Source organism: Tetranychus urticae, chromosome 2 (assembly GCF_039701765.1).
Source record: "Tetranychus urticae isolate SD_2017Ah chromosome 2, NJAU_TeUrti_SD_1.0, whole genome shotgun sequence".
NCBI lineage: Eukaryota > Metazoa > Arthropoda > Arachnida > Trombidiformes > Tetranychidae > Tetranychus > Tetranychus urticae.
Genome location: NC_142959.1, coordinates 1,813,536 through 1,834,833, shown reverse-complemented (window position 1 = coordinate 1,834,833; position 21,298 = coordinate 1,813,536). Strand labels below are relative to the sequence as shown.

The 21,298-nt window shown below is 32.3% G+C and overlaps 2 protein-coding genes across 3 annotated transcripts; one reads left to right on the top strand and one right to left on the bottom strand.

Moving 5' to 3' along the window:
• Positions 1-97: 97 nt before the first annotated feature.
• Positions 98-3,466, top strand: LOC107363660 (uncharacterized). Of its 2 annotated transcripts, none has more exons than XM_015930920.3 (7): positions 98-643; positions 1,161-1,725; positions 1,799-1,924; positions 1,986-2,096; positions 2,480-2,671; positions 2,801-3,023; positions 3,086-3,466. In XM_015930920.3, exons 1-7 carry the CDS (start codon positions 328-330, stop codon positions 3,248-3,250), a joined length of 1,698 nt encoding a protein of 565 aa, XP_015786406.2. In that variant the 5' UTR covers positions 98-327; the 3' UTR covers positions 3,251-3,466. The 2 variants fall into 2 exon arrangements, with proteins under 2 accessions (XP_015786406.2, XP_015786405.2); XM_015930919.3 differs by having other exon boundaries at positions 1,796-1,924.
• Positions 3,467-13,818: 10,352 nt separating this feature from the next.
• Positions 13,819-21,091, bottom strand: LOC107363781 (uncharacterized). The gene is made up of 3 exons (XM_015931050.3): positions 20,841-21,091; positions 20,547-20,784; positions 13,819-15,724 (listed from the first exon to the last, which is right to left on the bottom strand). Exons 1-3 carry the CDS (start codon positions 20,964-20,966, stop codon positions 14,142-14,144), a joined length of 1,947 nt encoding a protein of 648 aa, XP_015786536.1. The 5' UTR covers positions 20,967-21,091; the 3' UTR covers positions 13,819-14,141.
• Between the last annotated feature and the right edge of the window lie 207 nt (positions 21,092-21,298).

Below are 21,298 nucleotides of genomic sequence, written 5' to 3'. Positions count from 1 at the left end.
CATTTTGAGATATTCCCTAGACTCGATAGATGGCAACACAATAAAAATAAACATATGGCAGCTCATTGGGTTGTCCTGGTAACACTGAATCCGGCCAAAAGTAGACGAGATTGTTTTAGTGCTGATTATTTTCATAAATTTATCCAATTATCGTTAATTAGCTGATTTACTTTGGCTGTTATTTATAATCGTATTTAATGCCTGCTTTCATCTTCTATCAGTGTAAATGATAATCAAGGAAATTCATCTTCAACATTACCTTAAGTAAAAGTAATCATAACAATTATTTTTTCTCCCTTTTCCATTACTTTTTTATCTAAACTTCCTATGGATATTGATCCGATTCCCGAAGAAATCATCTTGAATATTCGAAATGTTTTCTTTGGTACTCATAGAGTTGTATGTGAGAATATTAGTTTGGCAACAAATGGTCTTAAATTTAATAAGGTTGCCTTGACTCGAGACAATTCACGTTTCAATATAACCATTCCACCAACGGATATTCAACAAGCATGGTTCTGTCCTGATTTAGTTGTCGGCTGTCGAACTTTATTAATCAAAACTGTTCCTGATTCTGGCTCTAAAATTTGTGCAGCACTTCAGTTGAAACCTAATGTAAATCACTCTGATGAATACTCTGAAGGTATGTAAAATTAGAGAGATGACACAGTTGGATTTTTGATCTCATGTTAATTATTTTCAGTTTCTAAAATGATTTAAAGACAAAAAATGTGCAAATTAACATTTAAACGAGGATTCCAGGTTGTTAACCAATTGATCAACTGCCATCTCTTGTCATTTCTTTCATTTTTTTACCTCATTTTCTTTCTCTCTTTCTACCTTTCTTTCATGCTTTACATGCGTTTTTTGTAGGAAATTTTGTTTTAGGTTATTATTCCTGCTAATTGTCTTCGTCTCATCTTCCATCATCTTTTCACACTCTTTTTCCTCTCTCATTGTCTTAATAGATCATAATGTTGCTTTTTCCTCTAAATTCTTCCTAATTAGCCATTACTTAACTTGTCTTTTGTCAGTCTTTTTTGTTTATATTGAATATTGTCCTACCCATTCTTTATGTTTCATTGTTTACCTTTGTTCTCTACTGGTGATTATTAATGTCTAATTATTGTTTTTGTCTACTCTATCGTTAACTTATACAGAGGAATCAATTCGAGTTACTATCCAATTCGCTGGCGACGAAAGTGGTTCAGTTCAGGAGCAATTGAGTCAATATTTTTCCGCTTTTACAAATTTAGATTGGGATCTCGAGATTATTGAATCTGCAGAAGTTGTTGAATACTTGGAATATTTGTATAAGCAACTTCCAACACCAAAAACACCTCCGTCTCCATCTCCATCATCAACGCCACCATCTTCATCATCACCTCCACCTCCATCATCTCCACTTCCACCATCACCTCAGCCTCAGCCTCAACCATCAACCCCGCCATCAACCCCACCTGTAGAGCACTTGATCAAGGAGAATGATGATCCGATCATCCAATGTGCAACAGTTTTGAATCGTTCAACTAAAACATATTCAAGTTTACTACCCAAGATGCATCCCAGTAGAACCTCATCTCCTAAAACTCCTTCATCCCTTAGGCCTAAACTCAATATACAAAGATTGCGTTCAAATGACCCACCTTCTATCATCGATATCGAAATAGATGATGAAGACGATACCGAAAATCAGAGTAACCTTAATGCCTCAGGAACATCATGGTAAATTTTTCAATTTGAAAAGCTTAATTTCCATCTTGATAATTTTTCTTATTTCATTTTCATTTTTTAGCAGTGATAGTGACATAGTCTTGGACTACCCACCTGGAGAAAGTGATAGTATCACCATCTATAAAAGAGATCTCACCTGTCTAGAAGAAGGTGAATTTCTCACTGATACAATATTAGGCTTCCATTTAAAGTAAGTATTGATACGATCAACTGATTTCCAGATTTCTAACTTCATTTTTTTCTCATTTCAGATATATTCATAGGCATTTAACCGATCCGGGTATTGCTGGAAGGACTTATATATTTAGTACATTTTTTTATGTCAAATTAACTAAATCTCGGAAAGAGGACACACAGCTATCGTACGTTATTCTATATCTAGCAATTTCTCAAGCTGATACACTAAACAAAAGTATCAAAGAATTAAGCATTTATTTTTATTTCTTTGAACTTTACCGATTTTTAGTAAACATTAGCTTCTCAATTACTTTATTGATACTTTGATTAGTAAAATGAAGAAATGAAGGAAAGGATAGTTACAAAGATAAAGTTTCAAACATTTATGGGATCTGTCCAATTTACTTTGCAATATAAATAATGTTGTTACAATGTTTCTTATCAACACAATCAATTCCTGATATACAGGCCGATTCATTCTCAAAACTTTGCACATCTATTCAGAGCAAACAAAAATCTAATGGATTTGTTTAACTAACTGATTTTTTTATCTTTCATCTTTCCGCAGAACAAATATTTCTGATAGATACTACAACAGGGTTAAAAACTGGACAAAAAATCTTGATATATTTGACAAAGATTATTTAATTATTCCAATTAATAAATCATATCATTGGTTTCTGGCAATCATTTGTTATCCAAAAAAAGTACCTGACCATGACGAAATTTTGCCCATTGAGATTGAAAAAAATCCTACGAGGTACAGTTTACTGCTCCATGGAGAGATCTAGTTTAATTACTCTATTATCTAATTTATCTAGTATAGTCCCACAATTACAAAATTATTATTACTCAATATTCATTGTTATTTTTCCATTTCTTTCCTCAGACCCTGTATTTTATTTATGGATTCATTACAAGGAGCTAACAGACGCTCCCGTCTAGCTGAACCAATCAGGCATTTCCTAGCCAAAGAATGGGAATTTAAAAAGAAGACGAAAAAAAATTTCAGTAGCCACGTTATGCCAGAATACTATTTGAAGGTGCCCAAGCAAAATAATCACTTTGACTGTGGTCTTTATGTCCTACAATATGTTGAAAGTTTCCTAAGGGTAAATTATAATCAAAAATCCAATGTTCGTTTTTATGACACATTTTTATTTTCACATTTCAGAATCCTGGAAATTTACTTGAAAAAGTTATCTCTAACTCCAGTTTAGATGGTTGGTTTCACTTGTCATTAGTCGCAAACAAGCGTCGAAATATTAAAAGGTTAATCAACAGGCTGAAAGAGGAAAACGGGAAAAACAACTCGGTTAAAATGGAGACTGATAGCTGATTTTGCGCTGAGCGCGCTTCAAAGAGCTGCTATTTTTATTATTATTCAGATCTAAATATTCAGAGTTCATCCCAATCAAGCTTTCATCAATTCCTGTGAGTGACTCGCACCATGAACGACCTGATTCAATGTGACAATGTAAAAATCCATGCAAATAGTGAGAAAGAATTGTGTAATTTAAATTGAAACTAAAGTATAATGCAATATGATTCACAATTCCTTCTGTTCCTTCCTTTTTTGGGGTCAACGTTCTGCTCAGAGTTACTGAAAATGGTTCATTTATAAACCATCATCATCATCACGAGAACCATTATCATTGGAATGAATCTACTTTCAATAATTTAAATAACCGTCATTGTTAGACAAAGCTCAATAATACCTTGTTATTTGGTAAAATTGGCGTAATTGATAAATTGTCAAAAATCAAAAACCATTGACTTGAAATTGTGATTAAAGTTAAATTAAAACATGGACAAGGACTGGTTGATCTTCAACTTGAATCAGCTACAATTGATGTTGTTTTTGCAGCCGGAATGGATGGTAGGCTAATCATATTGGGCGGTTGTTGGTTTGGACCTTCAATAAAATTCATACAAGACGAACAAATTAACACATTTGATGGATTATTTTGTTTCCATCTTCTATAATCTTTACGGAGCTGTTTAAGAGCCATGATTGTTGAAATTGAAAAAACTGTTGAATACAACACAATGAAGAAGAAAAGCATTCTATTCCATTTTGGTAAAAGAATGCTGTGCGATTGTTGATATTGAATAAAACCAAGATAAACAGTGAAATAACTAATGGTTAAAAAGAAGGCTGTTGAAACGATTGTACGATGGCGACTATTTTGATAAAAATATACACGAAAGTTCGCATTACTTCGAAGGATGGTCAGCTCATTGTGATATGTTTGGCAACTTGTGCATCGTAAAGTCCTTAGATTTTGATTCATTTGTAAACAATTTTCTGTAACAAAATGTCCGCCTGTCCAATAAAGAAAATCAAATCTGAAAAAAAATCAAATTAACACCAACACTTGAATGATGAATCTACAGAATCTTTTAATCATTTAAAGAGGTAACAATGAAAATTGATTAACAAGGATATTAAACCATCAAAGCATCGACTCTCTTCGACCCAAATGATTGTAACAAAATCAAGCAAACGTGTTATTAATAGCCAATAATCCGTTGAATCATCCTTAAGAAGCAATTACATTTACACATTTCATTGATAATTTATTGACCTGGAAAATTGTTCAACTAGGAATTGAGAATGAATCTCAGAATGAAACTATTTTCATTTTACTTGAAGCATTGTCAGTTTAAACAGACTGTTAACCGATTATGTTAATCACAAGTGAAAAATTGAAAGCAAAGTTGATTGCAAATTGAACAAAATGTGACAACAAAAATGAAAGTTTATCTGTTATTGACATGTTTAAACCACAATTTGTCTGTTAAATGTTTACAACAGTTGAAGAGTTGAACAAGTGAATTAACTCTTTCCTTTCCCATTATTTTCAGCCTCAATCAAAAAATAGTGTCTTTACATGAAGAAGTGTTTTCAATCATCAAAATCAACAATATTAAACAACAAACAAGTTAAATGAAGAGAAGGAAGAAAAGGCTTGAAGAAGCAACAACTGAAAAAATGGATAAATTGACAAAGAAAAAGAAACAACAAACAAGAGTGAATTACAAATGAAGGTAAAGAAGGCAAATGCCGAGTGATGAAGTCTTCAAGAAGAGTTGAAAAAAAACCTTTTCCCTTACACTAGACTCGTCGAAACGTGTAAGAGGATTAATTCCCTTTAACCGGTTCTAACCTTGCAAGTTTATCCTTTCATGCAAAAATAATATCACATTTCAATCAACATTTGCCAAAACAAATTCCTTTTTCTCCATTTCAATATTCAATAACATCCAATCAGTGAGAAGACAAACAAAGGCCTTGCGGGTGAAAATGATGGCTTTTTGTCTTTTTTTTCATCAAACAAAAAGTGTTGACAAAAGTAATAGAATCAAACATTTTTCATAATCACTTAACACTTTCAAATTGCTATTCATTCACATTCAAACTCCACTTTAAATACAAGTTAATCTGCAACATTGATCAATAGCTACACTTTTCACCTTTTAATTGCTGATTCGATTCCAATGTTTATAAAGAGATTGATTTCATGGTAAAATTGAAACCAATTTAGAAGCAAATTAAACCTGAAAACTGGTTTAATCGAGAAAAGCTTGTTGCTCATTTTGACGCTTCTTGCTTGTAATATATCAATACTGATGAAGCGTTTTTTTGTTAAACTCAATAAAATTCTGTCACTTTTTTGCTCTTTTATCTTTTATTGCATCAAACAATTGAACTGATCTTTCACATTCCATCCTTCATCATGCACACTAAATCAACTTGCCAAAATGAGGTAATCTTTTGTAGTATAAAATATGTACTCATTGACAGGGGAAAGAATAATGATGAATACAGGGAGAAAGGAATGATAAAAGAAAAGATTTGAGTTATTAGTTAATAAGATGATCTTAATAATCATCACCTTAACAATATAATCATAAAAGCTAAATCTAAATGGCGAAGAAAACAAAATGAGAAAGATTAATTTTCTGTTATCAAACCTTTAATAATAGCATATTTTCATCGTCAGACATCACATTTATAACTATAATTATAATGATAATATATCAACCTTTTTTAATAAAATAACAAATAACCTAAAAAGGGCAAAAAGTCAAACAATGGATTGGGAAGAAAAGTCAAGTGAAACTTGATTAGATCAAGCAAAACTATTTTTTGGCGACTATTCAATGCTGGGAGTGGAAAATATTGTTTTTGTAAATTTTGATATCTTTGGTTAACATCAGCATTCTTTAAATGTTTTGTGCTAAATAAATGTTGACTAAAGTTTAACTTTAATTTGAACCATAAGATCAAACAATGGATTGTCAATTGAAGGAAGAAGAAAAAAGTTGAATAGAAAGTGAAAAGTATATCAATATTGAATTGATGTTCATTTGATTCCATTAAAATTCTTGACTGACAGAAGACTCATTAGAAGATTATTATTGGTAACATTGGAGTTTACTTTATTACCGAAATTAAAGTGATAACTTTTCTGCACACAAATTTAATCAACTGTTAATGTCACTCATCATTATCATATTCAAAGTTGATAATAAATGAAAGTTAAAGATAGAAAAGAGAGAGAAACACATTCCCAGAATTCTTGAATATTCAGTCAAATTGTTGAATGGAAGGAAAAGGCAGGAAAATATTGAAAGCGTGAAACCTCAGTTTATTATTTGAATCATTACTTTCAACAGTTTTTATTGGTTCACTCATTTTGACAGCAATATTATTACCCTTAAAAGGCTAGTTAAATACTGTCCGAAATATTTTTATTAAATTAACAGATTCTATGACAAGATTAGCTCAAAAAGCGTAAAATCCTTCCTCTTGGACAAGCTTCTTTTAAATTTTATAACATTGTATTTATAACATGAGCAGTGATCATACAAAAAGCATCTGTTCAATAGCATCAAGACCAGCATCTGATTGTCAAATTTCATGATTTCGCATCTGAAGAGTTCCGAAACTGTTCATTGTCTCACTAAGAAGTGGTTACAATTTGATGAGACCGAATAATTTGTCTTATTATTAAAAATATCCTTTAAATGGATTTTAAATTTATCAATAAAAATGTTTCTCTTCGGGGAATATTACCATTTGTTTAATGAGACTAATAATTCACCTTTGAGACCTGAGTTTAAGCTGTAAAAGGATTACTTTGATAAATTGATACAAGAGCAGAACAAACTAAGCAAAGTTGAAACAATTAGCTTTGCATTAATCCTAATTTAGTATAATTAACATCGGAAAACCAAATGTTCGCGTCTAATGGGATTAAGATCAAGCAAATTTTGTTTTAAAAAGAGTTTATTATTAGCAATTTTCAGCAGTTTTAACAAGAAATATCATTCACTATTGTTCATTTGTTTCATTATTTTGTTTTTTCTCAGTTTTTGTTGCGAAATTTCCACTCAAAGTCATTGATCGGAAATTATGGTTAAAGGATAAGTCTTGATGAGCATGAAATTGATAAAATTATTGTCGAGCTGGCGGTCGATCAGAACATTTGATTTCTGAGAAACTGAATCGTTCTAAAACTGCAATTCATCAATATTTATTGAGTCTTGGGCATCAATTTTACAATAACTTTGAACGCATTAGACAGCATTTAAAACAATGAATAGTGAAATTGGTTGATTGGATGGAAGGGAAAAGTAAAAATGTTTCTCAAAATGTTTTGATGCATGTGCATTGAATGGAGACAATTTTCAAGCACAAGCTACAATATAAGGCCGTTAACCACTATTCAAACCGAAAGGTCTATTGATAGTTGACAAAAGAAAGGCAAAATGTTTTACTTTTTTTTTGCTTTGCTCTCAAAATAACAATCAATCAGCATCCTCTTAAACTCATCGCTAACTTGACTATCACATCTTTATCGCTACCATATTATTTAATTCAATTTGTATAATATTTATTTAAATGGATTTGCTGCTTTTTTATATCATCTTTTATGCTTTTTGTTGTTTCCATGTTCTGATGAAATTGCAAAATTAAATATTAGTGAAACATTGATGTTGCAAAAGTGTGTTTTAGACTTTCTTTCATTCCATTGTCATCCAGTTTGTCACATTTCAAGTTTCAAGCATATTCTTTATCGCACAAATCACTCCCATCATTATCATTATTCAATCTACTTACTTTGTGTAGCATCAATTATTCAATTCTCTATCACATTAAAGGAATCAATTGCGTCAGTTCAACAATCTTTTTCCGGTCTTTTATCAAAATGAAAACGTCTTCAATTCCCTTCCATTCATTCGATTGCCTTTTCATGAGTAAATAACTTTTTACAATTTCGTTACCTTTACATTTCCTTTTTTTCATTCAACTAAAAAAGTAAAGCAAATTAACAAGTTTACTTTACAGTGCAAATAAACAAAGTAAAAGCCAAATATTTAACTATAAAAGTTATACAAAAGCTTCATCAAAAGTTATGATTGTTGCACTTCAGAGCAATAAGTGTCAGTTGAGATTCAACCTTAAAATTTTAAATGAAAATCGATCATTTTTTTTCAAATCGACATAAAGTTGAAACAAAGTTTTTCGCATCCGTTAAAATATATTTTTATTCCGCTACTTTCAGAGTCAAAGGTTTGTTCATAAATGCAGATATCGATTCAAATAGCAAAATAATGATTAGTTTCAGTTTCAATGTTTTTTAATCCTCATGAAGCTCATTGATTCGATGAGAAAAGAAATCAAACAGAATTTTCCTTTGATCTTACAACGAAAATCGCTAATTTTGACACAATTTGGAGGAAAAATGAATAAAATTTGCTCTCTTTTTTGTTTAGAAAGGAATCCTCTAATCAAACAATTTAATTCTGACATTCGGTTGACAATTTCTCAAAAGACTTCACTAAACTGACTATTAAATGTTGACCTATCAAGATGTCATCGAGAAGTCATCACAACATTAAAACATGGACTTTACTCGACTCAGCTATTGACCAGAATGAAAGATGAGAAAAACTGATTGGAAATGATTGAATTGTTGTAGACGCACATCTGATCACCTAAGAAGGCAATAAATGTAGATTAGATGTTAATCAGTGAATCCTATTTACACCTTTATCTTGAAGGTAAAACTGTACCTCAAACCAATACTACTATTTATAACAACAAGCTACTTGGAACCATTTTGAGCCACTTTGTCATGCAACATGCAAACATTGAGCTTGTCACATTTGATCGTTTTTTATCCTTTTCATCTTGTTTCACAATATCCATTTATAAACAGCAAACAATGAACACCAACAACTTGACCTCACTCAAAGTCCTTTTTTTCAGCCAATATTTAGATAACAATTTTTCTTTATAAACTGAATGGCAAAGAAGGCAAGCAAAAAAATAATGATAATATTGATAATGTTTTGTAATAACAATAATAAAAAGCAATAACAAATAGTTTTTCCTTCCTTTGATATCTGAAAAGTGAATCTGACAAGAGCAATAATGGTTTGCAAAAAAAAGACTATTAATAATCGAAGTGAATCGAGTCGAGAAATTATAAAATTTTGCATTTCTCCAACAAGATTGAACAAAAACAGAAACCATTAATAGACTTCGCTATTATGGAAACTATTATTTTATCAATTTCATTTTTCATTGCCATTCCCTTGATCCATTAGCACATTTGGCTTCAATGTTCACATTGTTTAACAAAAAAAGTACAAACAAGCGCAAAAGAAGGCGAGAAAAGATGAACAAAGCTAAATGTAGTTGCATTACAATGGGCAACCACTTAACACATTAGCCGTAAACAGGCAAAGTGCTGAAAAGGCTTCAACTCGGCACATTTCAAGTGGTCAAGTTTTGATTTCACTTTTCATTCTCATTCTCATTGTTGCTCATCAAATGAGCTAATCTGATGAAGCTTAATGGATAGGAAAGGTTACTCTGGCTCAGCGTTTTACACTCTTTTCTCATTCAAGTGGACATGCGAATAACAGTTTTTTTTAGAAACAACTTTTTTCTCTCACTCCTTGTCACGCCTTCAAAGATGATAATGATGATGATTATGACACTGATTATGATCAACTCCCTGATCGCTGGAATGAAAGCGAAAAAAGGTGGAAACAAAATTATTCAATAAAATGGACATTTTTTCTTCTTCTTTTCTCCAAAATTTTCCATTTCTCTTCAACATTATCAAATGTCGCCATTAACACCTAGACACTTATCCAAAGTGAAAGGTGACAAAAAAAGGAGAACAAAAAATAGTTACTTTAATCTCTGAACTTGAACTTGAAAAGCTTAAACTGAGCAATCATTGAAGTATAAACGATTGTCATTAATCCCTTATATTAGCTTGTATTATGTCCACTTGAAGATCAATTGTTTTGTTTAATTTTGTTTTCAAGCTTTTTTCTTCATATAAGAAGTTGAAAGTAAAATGCTATTGTAAGCAAGTTTGAAAAAAAACACAAAAATCCATTGTCAAGTGTCCATTGATACGGCAATTTGTAGAAATACATTTTTGTACAAAAGGTTGAAAAACTTTCAATTGACCAATAATTTGACTTGGTCAAGTTGAAGAAATGCATTTCCAATGTTTATAAAGAAGAGATTATTTTCATCTTTTCAAAAAAATAGTTTTAATCGTAACGATTCAGAAAACTATTTTTTCCCTGATCACCAACATTTAAGTATTGCCATCATTATTATCACTATCATCATTGTTTGGTGGAATGAGATTATGATGATGAAAAGAGAAAAAAGGAGAAATTTTTTTTCTTCCAAACAAGATCGTGAATCTATAAAGTGCACATAAAAGGGTATTTTCAATGTGAACTGTATTCAGATGCTGAACTGGAATTGAATGGAAATGAGATTAGGTAAAAATTGATTTCAATTATCTTCTTCTTCCGTCAGGCAAAGGAATTTTTCGTCAGATTATTTTTGCATTTTATTATGATATTAAAGCTCTTTATTGATCATTTGTTGCTTCCCAGCTTATCAATCATTTTTTGATTCAATAAATGACCAACTTTTTTGCGCCTTGGCAAATCATTTCTGGCAGACATTCAATATTCAACTTGTTTCATGAGAGAATTTTCATTTTCTCATTTACTCAATCATGGTTTGATGTAAGAATGCAAAGAAGAAGAAGAAGAAAAAAGTGCAGAGAAGAAAATTTTGTTGGAAGAAAAATCTGATGAAAGGAAAAGTTTTGTTGAAAATAAGAGTGACAAGTCTGTACAAGATAAGCGCCACTTACGATGAGTTTAGGTGAAGTTGAAAAGATGAAAGTTAATTACATTAACATGATAATATTGGACAATCGAGTCCAACTGATAACAGTTTTTACTTGTGAAAAGGTAAAACTTTTTTCTTCTTCTTTTCCAAGAAATTCGATATTCTTCTTTTGTTCGGACTCTTTTTTTTGGACACAAATAGTTAACAGAATCGACAAGACATTGTATTGAATCAAGCGTGTAAATTGTTGAAATGTTGTGGGATAAACATAACAATGGTCTTGGACTGAGTTTGACATTTGTACTTGATTGTTGATAAATGTGATAAAAAGTGATTCTATTATAGTCTCTGTGATTGTCATTATCAGAATCAGCGAATCAATAATCACATGAAAAGATGATTTCTTCGTAGAACAACTTTTCGAAGGTAAATAAAAAGGTAAAAACAATGAAACTCGAAAATTGCTTTTTATTATCATTTCGTTGGAATCGCTTTTTCATTACTTTTCTTTCTTTGCTTGCCAACTGAAGGGTTGAAAAGAGTTAGATTATTATTTAGATGATTGAGAGTTATTAACATTTTAATTAATGGTGAATCTGGAAAGTCAATTGTTGTCAGTTTTAAGCTTTACGTTTAGTCTATTTCACGCTCGCCTGAATTAATCATGTTGGTTGCTTGTATTATTGAGGTTATTAATTTCACACAATATTAACATATTTCACGATTAGATTTCATTGTCATAAAAGTACAAACTTTAGGCTGTTGACATGCTTTACATTGTGTAATTATTGTCATTATGAGATATTTCAGTTTTTAATTCAATCTTTGAAGACCATGAAATTGATTTGCACAAAGAAAGAGAACAAGAAGAAAAGAAATTTTATTCAACAAAAGAATCAAATTAACACAAAATTTGATTGGAAAATCAGGAAAACATGTTAATTCATTTGGACCGACTTTTCAAATAACTCTTGGCATAATGTTTGCACCTTTGAGTTTGGAGGAAAAAATTTATTCCAACTTGTTACAGTTTCTTTCGATAATCCTGTTGAGATTTTTGTTCAGCTTCAGGTTAACATTGCAAGTGAGTTTTCATGATAAAATCGATTTGCTTCTATAGTTTGAGGTGATTAGAAATCATGGAAATAATTTCTATTAGGGAAAAATTCCATTGAAACAAAAACAATCTAAAATAGAAACTCGTTTCTCATTATTTTCAATTGATGAACGGTTTTGTCGTTTTTTAAAAATTTACCGAAAAGAAATGAAATGACGATGAAAAGAACAGTTAATGAGTTGAACTTAATTTTAATGACTTTACAAAAAGAAAAAACGATGATTTCGATTTTGCAATTTTCCGATCGCGTAAATAGCTCGACAACTATTAAAAACTAGAAACTTGAAATTCTAACGGAGATCCGTTCTATTAGAACAGTACTTGAACATGGATAAGTCAGTTCTAAGCGATGGCAAGAGATTGCTGACCAGAGTCTCAGATACAATTATCAAGTTGACTGTGATTTTCGCGAAATCGGGTTAATATTCCCGAACCTCAACCCTTCACTTCAACTAAAACTCTTCGCTTGTGCTTTTCGAACGCGACTTGACACGGAGATGCGAAGAAGAAGTTTCTTCAAAATTTTCCATTGTTCTTTAATGCCACTATTCGACTCTTAATCTGATACAAAGATGTAAGGTCTTACATAAAAATCGAGCCATGAAATTATCAGTCAAAATAGCGAAGCACTTGAAGACAAATCTAAGCTTTTAAAAACTAATCGGTATTCAAAGTGAATATTTAATAGCTTCAATGTAAACCCATAAAAGCCAAATGTTTTACCTCAACTGTAATCCCAAAACAGTTGACTTTATAGTTTCAAATGTCGTTATAAACAAAAGCCAAAAATTCCTATTAAATAAATCTTTTCTTGTCTGGATGAACAAGCAAAATACTGTCCACAAGAGTGAATGTTGATGATGGTTATTATCGCATAATAACCAGTCCTATAGGTGATGAAGTACAAAAAGATCAGAAAACAAGAAAACTAAAAGTGACTGAAGATGTTGAATGAAAATGAAGCAAAAAAGTGTTGGAAAGGAAAAGAAAAAGAAGAAGAAGAAGAAAGAAAGCGAAAAAAATGATAAAAATAAATATATAAATATCCATATGAAATAAATATAAAAAGTTGGAATGATAAGTTCAACTATTACCAAAGGTTGACTCTGTGTTTGTTGCCTTGTCAGAAACACGCCAAATAATCTGAAATTTAGATTAACCTTATAAAAGTAAGTGAATGCTATTGAAGCGGCTATTGCCTGGGAGGACCAGTTGAGGTAAAAATAAATAATAAACAAGGAAAAGTCAAAGCAAAGTAGACCCTATCAAATGTTGGTGACTGGGAGTGATGATGATGAAGGAGGGAAGATTGAAGGAGGCGTCAAAAGGAAAGGAACTAAAGTGTCCACGAAGAGACTGAATAGCCTACGATATTATATTTAATATATTATTAGACTTATCATTATTAATGTACCTTTTATATTCAGTTATCTTTGTATGGAAGAGATAGAAATGAAATGAAGAAGAAACTTGAAGAATGATCTGGCAAGTTATTTGCTTTATTCATTTCTAACCTTTTTTTTCTTTCCATCTTCTTCTTCTTCTTCATTCAATAATTTTTACTATTAAAAAGTCATAACGTTCCAGTGAAAAGAAATCGTTTATTACTCTTATTGTTATTACTTTTATTTTTATTATCATCATGTGTCATCTCTTGTAATAGAGAAAGAAATAAGTTCTAGAATTGGGAGGAATACAAAGAATTCACAATTTATCCAATTTTCATCTCAATATAGGAGCGATAAACATGAACTTAAGAAGTTTTTTTCTTCGGCTAAATTGACTAACTTTTCAATAATTTTTTGGCAATTTTTTATTTCTTTTTTTTCTCAACTTTTGCGACACTTTATATTAATAACAGTTAGAGTTTAATTTACATTGAAATGGAAATGTTTTGTTGATTTGGTTTTTTTGCCGTTTTTGCTATTCGAGTTTATTTGATGTTGATGAAGATGAAGATGAAGAAGATGATGAAGAGTGTATTGATGATGTCGAGTGGGTTGTGTGTGGTGGTGGTGGTGGAGGGGGTGAACCTGAAGAGACCTTTTTTTCGTCCAGCATCCAATCGTTTGCTTTACGGGCTGCCATTGAAGGTGGTGAGGAAGAAGAAGAAGTTTTCTTGGTTGATGAAGGGGTCAAAGGAGCTGGTGGAGGGGAAGCGTGATGATGGTGATGGTGTTGAGCTAGTAGATGAGGAAATGCTAACAGGTCATTTTGAAGGCGAAGTGAGGCCATTCGTGAAGAGTAACCTGGTGAGACTATGGGTGGACTGAGTGGTGAAAGTTGATGATTGGTAGAGGTTGAAGTGGAAGAAGATGAACCAAAAGGATTGTAAGTGCCAGTTGATGAGACAGTTGTGGTCGAGTTGGATGAAGATGAAGATGACCCAGTAGATGTTACTGAAGCTGATACTGCAGCAGCAGCAGCAGCGGCCGCTGCCGCCGCTGCTGATGGGAAACCGGGAAACAGGTTGGCATAAGGTGAGCCAACATTGAGAAGGGTTCGTTGGAAAGGAGCCAGTGAAGGGTGAAGTGATGCTAGATGGTGAAGACCTTCAGGTGGGGAAGGAGCAGTTTGATGGGCATGTTGACTGGGTGTTAGCGATGATCGTCTGTGATGATCACGATTGGATCGATCCATTTCTACTAATCCTGGAATTAGATGATTAAAGAAACTTGAAGGTGAAGTTGTTGTGCGCTGTTGTTGATGGTGTTGATGATGATGATGGGAAGGAATGAGGTTTGCTTGGTGATGCTGTTGGTTCTGACTATGAGCATGAACTGAGGGTTGAGATGGTGGCGAGTGATCTTCTTTGGTCAAGTTGGTTGATGAAATTTTATTTGTTGATAAATCACGGGGTGAGTTGCCGTTGAGATCAGAAGAGTCGCATTGGTGAAGATCATCATCGTGTTTACCATTGTTCATGTTATTGCTATTGTTGTTGACAAGTGGTGAATGATTATGACGAGGTTGATGGTTGTTGTTGTAATGATGGTTATTGATGAGATTGTTGGTCGGTAAAGGTTCACTCTTTCGCATTGAATTAGAGTCAAGGTTTACCGCTGAAGCCATTGAACTAAACAATTGTTTTATTGCGCTAACCTCATCACCACCACAACTTTCCAACACTTTAATCAAAGTGGACTGTTTATGGATGGGAAAAAGTTCAGTCAATATTTCAAGAGTTGACCTTTTCGGCGGTCGATCAACAACAACATCATTACTCTCAACAAGACTACAATCGGTTATATCAATTTTATCCTCAACACAACCTTCTTTACCCTTGTCAACTTGTTTCGGTGAAAGTGACATTTCATCGGATGAACCATTGGTAACAAAAGTTGACCCTTCAACCGGCTTAACGGCAACACCAGAATCACTGAGTTCACCCAAGTCTTTGCTTTCACTTTCAGGTTCATCAGTTTCATTATCAGAGTCACCACTTGCAACTCCAATCTGTTCACCCGAGTCCGATAGACGAGGCCGTTTATTAGCGACTGGCGAATCTGTCAACAGAAAAAAGAAGCCAACAATTAATCATTAAATGTTCATCAATAGAATAATCCAATTTTTCGATTTTTAATAAATCACAATAAATTGCCGCTAATGATCAACAGCCTGGTAACCGAAGGCAATTATGATATTATTTACACTAAAATGATATAATCATCTGAGAAGATGAAAGAGTATTAAAAGGATTGTAAAGGATTGTAATGGATATTAATCGATTTACAATAAATTATTTGTGGCCCAATAATTGTTGTCCATTATTGTGGTCAATATTGACTAGTCATGAATGGTGAAGATAGTGAATGGCCAAAAAGGAAACAGTAAACACCATTTAAAAAGGCATTTCTTCCGTTTCTTTTCTCCCAACATCTTCTCATCATAACTGGCCAATGCAAATCAATATCAACGTCAAAAAGGTTTGGGTAAACATTTAAAAATTACTTTGTATTTGGCCATTGTTAACCTTTCATTTATAAATATTATTACTATTATTATCATTATTATTGTATTTATGAATTTGCAGTCAATTTGTTGTGTTGACAAAACAAATAGTAATCGCTGTATTGACATGACAAACCTATTCTTATTGCAAGGAAAGGTCAAGAATAACATTCAAGTTTAAGATTTTCCTTTCATCGGAAAAGGAAGAAACTAAATGTCACTTTGCGCCCGTTGAAACGCATTACCTTTTTTGGCCTCATTTTGCATTTCTAGTTCTTTTACAGTGATTTTGATATGAAAACAAGTCAACTCTGAAAAGAAGGAAATGTTTCTTGAAAACAATGAAATCTTTTCAACAGATTAACTCTTTGCTAAGATCTTTCTTCAAATGTCACTTCTTCTGAACATTTCGGTCGATTCTAATTCGCAGAACATTTCAAAGCGATTTCAAAGCGATAAATTTTGCAATTGATTTCGAATAGAGTTGATTAGAATAAGAAATTTTTGGAAAAATCGAGGGACGTGCAAGAAGGAAAGAAACCTTGATAGAAAGTATTCAAAAATTGCAACATGAAAACATTGATTTCAGCTCATCAGTCAAGATCTTGATCAACTTTGAATTGCAAAGAAATTCGACATTTCTAAGATTTTTAGTTCTTTTCTTGCTGAATAGATTACAAATTGAGTCTAGAAAATGTTTTGATCAACAATTTAACTTGCCTTACCTCGCAAAGGTAAAGTTGTCAATCAATTAGACAAATGAAAATATAATTTCAAGAGCAACACAATGAACTATGAATACAAAGAATACTTGCTTCTGTTGCAAAGTTAAATGTTAACAAAAGTATCCTTTTTGCTTGGCACTATCACCTTGGACAGTAATGATCAACATGAGTCGTGTAGTAAACAGTGAAAGATGAAATTTACAAAAGGTAAAGTAGAGCAAGAAAATAATGTAAAAGTTGAAGTGAGAAGAGAAAGAATGGAAAAGATTGTCTTAAAAGGACATCGCCATTGAAGAGTATTGATATAAATGCAAGAGGAGTGATGTGTCGATGTGTCGATGTGTCAATGGTGTTGACGCTAATCCAATCATAGGTATCTCAATGGATCACGGGAAACCTTTATTGTTACCACAAGCAAACTTATTTTAGCCTTTCCATTCTTGCTTGTTAATATAATAATAACTTTTCAATGTTAACGTTAAAAAAAAGTGAACTTTTCAGTGAAAAGGGAGTGAAAGATAAATGCTGACAGACTTGACAAAGTCTATCTTTTTTATAGATTATAATAATAATGATAATAATGATGATAATAAAAAGTAATAACAATAGTATTAATAATAATGGCGATCACAAAATACAAGGAGAAATGCATTTTATTTCAATCAAAGTTGTAAGCAACTAAAAATGAAACTTTAGTTGCTCTTCATTAGAGCAACTTTGTTTAGTGTAACCTTTGAATAACTTTCAATCTTTACAAAGTATCGCTTTTTGACCCGAGAAAACTTTTAATGCTTTTAACTTTTTCTGACACTTTAATATCAAATCATTTTGAAGGTTTCGATTGTAAAATCTTCGTTGTTTTTGCATCGCTATTTGGATTTTGATCAATTTCGAGATGGAAAATTTTCTTTTTTCGGGTTTTCTAATTTCTAATTTGAATCTTTAAAGTGGATCGACTTTAATATGAAATTCAATTAGTGTGATGAGTCGATTTTGAGGGTGTCTTCTCGTTTTCACAATGAGGGTCATAAACATAATCTTTTGAGCTTCTAAAGCTCGCTGATTCGGACAGCTTCAGGCATTTTTGAAGGTTTTTCTCAGAAAATTCTGAAGCCAATATTTTCGGTGTCTTCTCGTTTTCACAATGAGTCTTTTGACTTTACCACTTCTAACCCTGTTCGACCGAAGATTATCATTACTTTGTAAGCTTAAATGCTAATCCTCATTGTGAAAACGAGAAGACACCGAAAATATTGGCTTCAGAATTTTCTGAGAAAACCCTTCAAAATGTCTGAAGCTGTCCGAATCAGCGAGCTTTAGAAGCTCAAAAGATTATGTTTATGACCCTCATTGTGAAAACGAGAAGACAACAACCTTCCATTGCAGAAACAATCGAAATTATTCTTGTTCTATTTTTCACATTTCTAACTAATCTCAGACTCACTTTTAGTTCATATAAGCATTTACCGAATTTCCTTACTTCTTAAATTGTGAACACGATAATTTTGTTTCATTTGTCTTACACAAAAGAATCAAAAACTCAACTTTGAATGTTGATTGAAATATTTCCAAATTGACGTCCTTTCCGATTGTAAACAAATTGATTCAAAATGGAAAGCGCTTCCAACAGAGTGTCGACAAAAATTGATGCAATGTGCACATAATAAGAGTATACTTTTGATCAATTTAGTTTCACTCTGTTGCATATTTCAATAGCACAAACGTAAAAGTGCAAACATTTTGACGACAAGAAAAAAAAACAGAAGCAACTTTTAAAAGCATCGGCCAAGTTTAATGACAATGCGAAGCAACTTTTTTTTCTTGTTCTCTCTCATTCTGTTACAATGCAAGTTTATACATTTAATATAACAAGGAAAGGACCAGCAAGAGACGGCGAAACTGTTGACATGGTGAACAAGCGAAGAAAAAAAAAGAAAGAAAAGTTTTCTTTTCAACATTTCAACCTGTGAGTTTGCAGGTAACTAGCGAGCTGTGTGTGGTGCCAAACTGCATAATGATGATGTTACCCTTATATTGATCAACATAATACTTGAGCTACTTTCTATTATCAACATTTACATTATTGTTATATTACGACGTCTTGATTTGACAAAATAACATTGAAAAGGGAGTGATAACTTTTGTCTGGATAACTTTTTTTTTATCCATTACTATTATTATCATCATCATTATTGGACAAATGTGTCTACTTGTGTGTGCTCAAATGAGCCAAGCACACTGGCTAAACGATGATAATGACAATAATGGGCCAAAAGAAGATGAACAAGAAGAAGAAGAAAAATAAAGGTTAAATCTTTATAAATAGATAAGATATTTTGTTGAACATTGAAAGGTTGGTTAAAGGCTCAATTAAGAGTTACCTTGTTAACAATAGTTTCAATCTTATCCGGGAATCTTTTTAATACTATTAACAGGTCGGCCAAAAGGGCCAAATTTACTGTTGAATGTTAACTCATTGAACCGCCAAGACGAGCTGAACAACAAAAGTCCATGTTTTTACGCTTCTTTACTCGATGCTAGGCTTTTTTTTGCGTCAATTCTGTTCATCTTTTTTACTCTACTCTTTACAATAGAGCCAAACTCGACATTTAAAAGGTTAAAAGAAAGTTACTTTTCTTTCGATTATAAAGACGGTAACTTTTTATTAATATTATTAGTATCATGAGATGAATTACAATAGTGAAGGAGCGACAAAAAGCATCACAAGAATAAGTCAATTAAGTTAATATTAATTTGAATCTTTCTTTTTTTTCTGCCCTCCAATCCATTCACTTTGTTGCCTCAACTGTAACTAAAACTGTCTACTAAACAGCTTAACTACAGTTAAACGATTGACCCTTTCACTGGGAACAAATGGGATAATCATTGTGTGTGTTTGCGTTTACGTTTGAGACAGAAAATGTTGAAAAATTTTTCAAGAAAAAGGCGAAAATAGTTTTTCCGTTTTTTGTTTTTCCTCTCTAGCGACATCGTCTCTTTATCTGTGTGATCAAAATTGAAATAAAAAAAAGGAAAAAAAAGTCAAGAGTTTTTTACTATAACTTTTCAACAATTTCCGGTTATTTTAAACAGTCGACTTGATAACTTATTTTCAATGCTTTCAACTTTTCAATATTTTGACAAATAAATGTTTTCCTTGCCTCTTCTTTACCGTGTACAAATATGTACTTAATGTGCACACAATCGACTAAGCTATGATTGTTATTGTGTTGCCGTTCAATTGTTGGGTAAATGGATTCATTTATGCAAATATCAAGGTAACATGTCGACTTGTGACTCTTTGTTTTTGCAAAATACTTTGGCAAAGCTTGCAATTAAACAAGCTGAAATGTAAAGATCATTTCATTGAGTTTCTCGTTTTATGGTAAAACTTGACTCTTTTAATGTTGCTATTAACTAAATGTTTAGGTAATAAACTATTGAATGATGATAATTGAGATGAAAAGTTTCAGAAGAGGAAAAAAGTCGAAACCAATTTTTTCCTTTACATTATGCAGTATTCACTTTTGAGGTTGAATTTGTTTGGCAAAATTTTTTCATCAATGAAATGGTCTACCATGAGTAAGGCGAAATTGATAGAATCTCGCAAATTGAGAAAATTTGAAACTTAAATGTGATATGTTTTACTCACCATTTGATGGGACTTGGATGATCTGAGCCATTGCTGCTGAAAAGGTTAATCCAGCGCGATGCATGGCCATGATGCCTTCATGGCAACCGTACAACATTGACAATTCTCGAGCTTCATTTTCTTCTTGAGCTTGTTGCCGACGAAGGGCAACTTGAGCAGCCATGACTCGTTGTCGTTCCGCAATCAGGGTACACTTAGCACAAGAGCAATCCTTCCATCGACAGTAACGTTTGTGGCCCTGGAAAGGCGTTAAATGAACATTTATTTGGTATACATTTAATTGGCAATAATTACCTTTAATGCCGATACAACTCCATGGTTTCGACATCGAGCACACTTTGGTGTTCGCTGGTAACGCTCGGCTGCTGATCGAAGCAACAATGCTGAAGGATTTGGACTTGTTGGTGATGAACTGTCCATTTCAAGAAAACTTTACAACTTTTATCTTTTGCTAAACAAAACTGTTCAACTGATTACATACAAGAGGAAAAAGTAACACTAGCTAATCGAGGTTGACAATTTTCGAGTTTATGTACAATTTTACAACATTATGAGTGAGACAAGAAAGATGCGCGAATAAGAGCCAATGATATTTGAGGCATGTTGATAGACTCTTCCCATTGGTCCAAACACAATATAGTAACTTGTATTATTGGATCAACAATATTGTCTTTTCATGACTTTACTCAACTCAGGTATTTAGGTGTTGCAGTTGAACCGATTTAGGGCCAACTTTTGTCACAAATGCTTCA